This window comes from Meleagris gallopavo, chromosome W (assembly GCF_000146605.3).
Source record: "Meleagris gallopavo isolate NT-WF06-2002-E0010 breed Aviagen turkey brand Nicholas breeding stock chromosome W, Turkey_5.1, whole genome shotgun sequence".
NCBI classification, from domain to species: Eukaryota; Metazoa; Chordata; class Aves; order Galliformes; family Phasianidae; genus Meleagris; species Meleagris gallopavo.
Window position 1 is genome coordinate 154671 of NC_015042.2, and position 2319 is coordinate 156989.

Sequence of the window (2319 nt, forward strand, 5' to 3'; positions counted from 1 at the left end):
CCCCTTTGTCCTGAGCTCCTGCTTGTGGAATAAATTCAGCTCTGCCAAAGTCAATGGAGCTGGCAGGGACTAAGATAACCTCCAGTGAAGCTCTTCACATAGTTCAGGTCAGCAGCCACCCTGCTTAGCTCCAACCTATATCCTGCATGCCCAGCTAGCTGAGTCAATGCTGATGTGCTTTTTTTCTGCCAGACAAGTGTGGCAGCAGCCACTCTGCAGTAGCGGCTGCTCATTTATGGTTCCAAGCCACCCTGGCTCATGTTTATATTGTCTTTCAACAGCACCTGATAAACCGTGAACTTCTGAGCAAAGGAGAGTCAAGACTGAACAGTGCTTCAATCTAATCAAACCCCAAGCTTTGCAAACACTTGCCAAATTCTGCTGATAGTCCTTCTAACTGGAGGGACAAGGTTATGATTCATGAGTGCATTAAGCACAGAATTAGAAGGTTGCAGTCAATTTGAATCATATCCCAAGCAATGCAGGCAGTGTTTTTAAAGGCAAGTACAAAGTTTAACTGTGATTTATGAGCAGCCAATAGGTTTTGCAGTGCATCATGCCAGATTAATCTGCAAAAAAAAAAAAAAAAAACAAAACCAACAACAAAAAATGAACAAAACCACACCACTACAACAACTCAAATACAGATCAGCCTGATCCTTCTGCTCCAGAAGCCTGCACCAATTCTTTGCTGAAAAACTTATGCAGACCAGACACCTGGACTTGAAATAAGACTCTAAAATTCATTTCTAAAGAAGCAACCACAGAGAGAAGCTGTTTTCAGCAAGTTCCACAAGTAGTCTGTATTGTAGGGTGCAAAGCAGGAGGCTGGTAGCACACAGCAAAACTTACCTTATGATTTCAGCGTACTCCTTGTCTTTTCCTTTACTATCTCTCCATTTTCTGAACATGACGGATGCATCCACATTGGCAGGAGAGAATGTGTTGGGCTCATTAAGCAAAGAGATTACACTCAGTAAGATAGTCCTGAAAAAGATAACCACAACAGTAGGGTCAGAGTGAAAGTACTCATGGATTCTTTAGGCAATGCATAAGAAAGGCATCAAAGTGAATTGTTTGAAGGCAAAGCTTAAGCTAAAGATAACTGACTAGTAGTTGATGTGAATGCAGGTATTTATCAGTTTCAGACCACATCTGTCAGCACAGGAAAGATGATGCAATACAGATCTCAAGGACCTGATTTTACTACAGACAGCACTCCAAAACATCTAGAAGCAAAAATAATGAAGATATTTGGGTGGCCCTAGCACCTCTGAAGACCCAAATGGGGGACACTACTAGCTTGGAAGCATTTCTGCAGATTAACTAGTTTGGAATCTTCCAGCTACCATGCCCAAGGGTTCCCAGACTGAACTGCAGAGGTCTTTCCTGTGCTACCTCATCCAAGAGCTTGTATCCTAGCAAGAAGCAGAGGAGCACAAGTGCAGAGTGGAAGTGCAAAGCCAAGTGCACTCCAGCACCTGGCCCATCACTTCTGTTCACGTGTCTGTGATGGGGTGGCCAGCAGAGCTCAGCTCAGGCTAGATTTCACCTAATCCATGTTGCCTGTGGATGGTGCAGGGCTAGAAACATGCTTGGCAAGCCTGTTCCTGTCAACATTCAGCTTCCCAGCAGAAAGTTGGACTCTGCCTGTCCTACATAGCAAGGAGGACCACTGCATGTCCCTCTAAATAGCAAGGGGACCACTGCAACCCAAGGCCCTTGACCAAACTGTGCTGTCTTCCCTACCCTGCTGGAAGCTCAGAGGCTGGAGCTTCAGCCAGATATCACCTCTCCTCAGCCTGTGTACCTCCAGGGCTACTAAAGCAGCATGCACGGCAATGGGAAAGCAATGCAGATGCTTTTCAACACCCAGGCAAACCACCAAGTGTCCACCAGGTTCTGGCTGCCTGTTGTCAGCAAAACCAGCACAAGCCAGTCACGTAACTCCAGTTGGCAGCTTTCCTGGACTTCTAGCAACAGCACTGAGCTAGCTGGGTGTCATGGCTTTATGATTTTTGTTATTGGTATTCCACATCATCACATAATGTAGTGCACTGGGAGTCTCAGAAGAGAAGAAATGTACTACAGCTCCCAGAAGACTTCACTGTTCCATTTCCATTTTCCGGTCAGTGGGAAAAATAAAACTGACCAGAAGTCATGAGACTAGCTCTTTGCTCCCTGTTGGATCAGAGTAAGAACCTTGGTTTTCAGAAACTCTCTCATTTATTTGAATTATTAGCTTCAATCTCAATTAACTTGAATTTCTGCTATTATAATTAATAAATTAAGTTTGCTTTCCTCCTCAGATCACCGCCA

The 2319-nt window shown here is 44.6% G+C and overlaps 1 protein-coding gene across 1 annotated transcript in view; it reads right to left on the minus strand.

Annotated features, from left to right (window-relative positions):
- LOC100548372 (ubiquitin-conjugating enzyme E2 R2-like) overlaps window positions 1-2319 on the minus strand; it is a 35454-nt gene that overhangs the window by 10127 nt on the left and 23008 nt on the right. The window contains exon 4 of the mRNA XM_031557458.1: window positions 853-987. Within this exon, the coding sequence (XP_031413318.1) occupies window positions 853-987 (135 nt within the window). The remainder of the gene's footprint in view (window positions 1-852; window positions 988-2319) is intronic.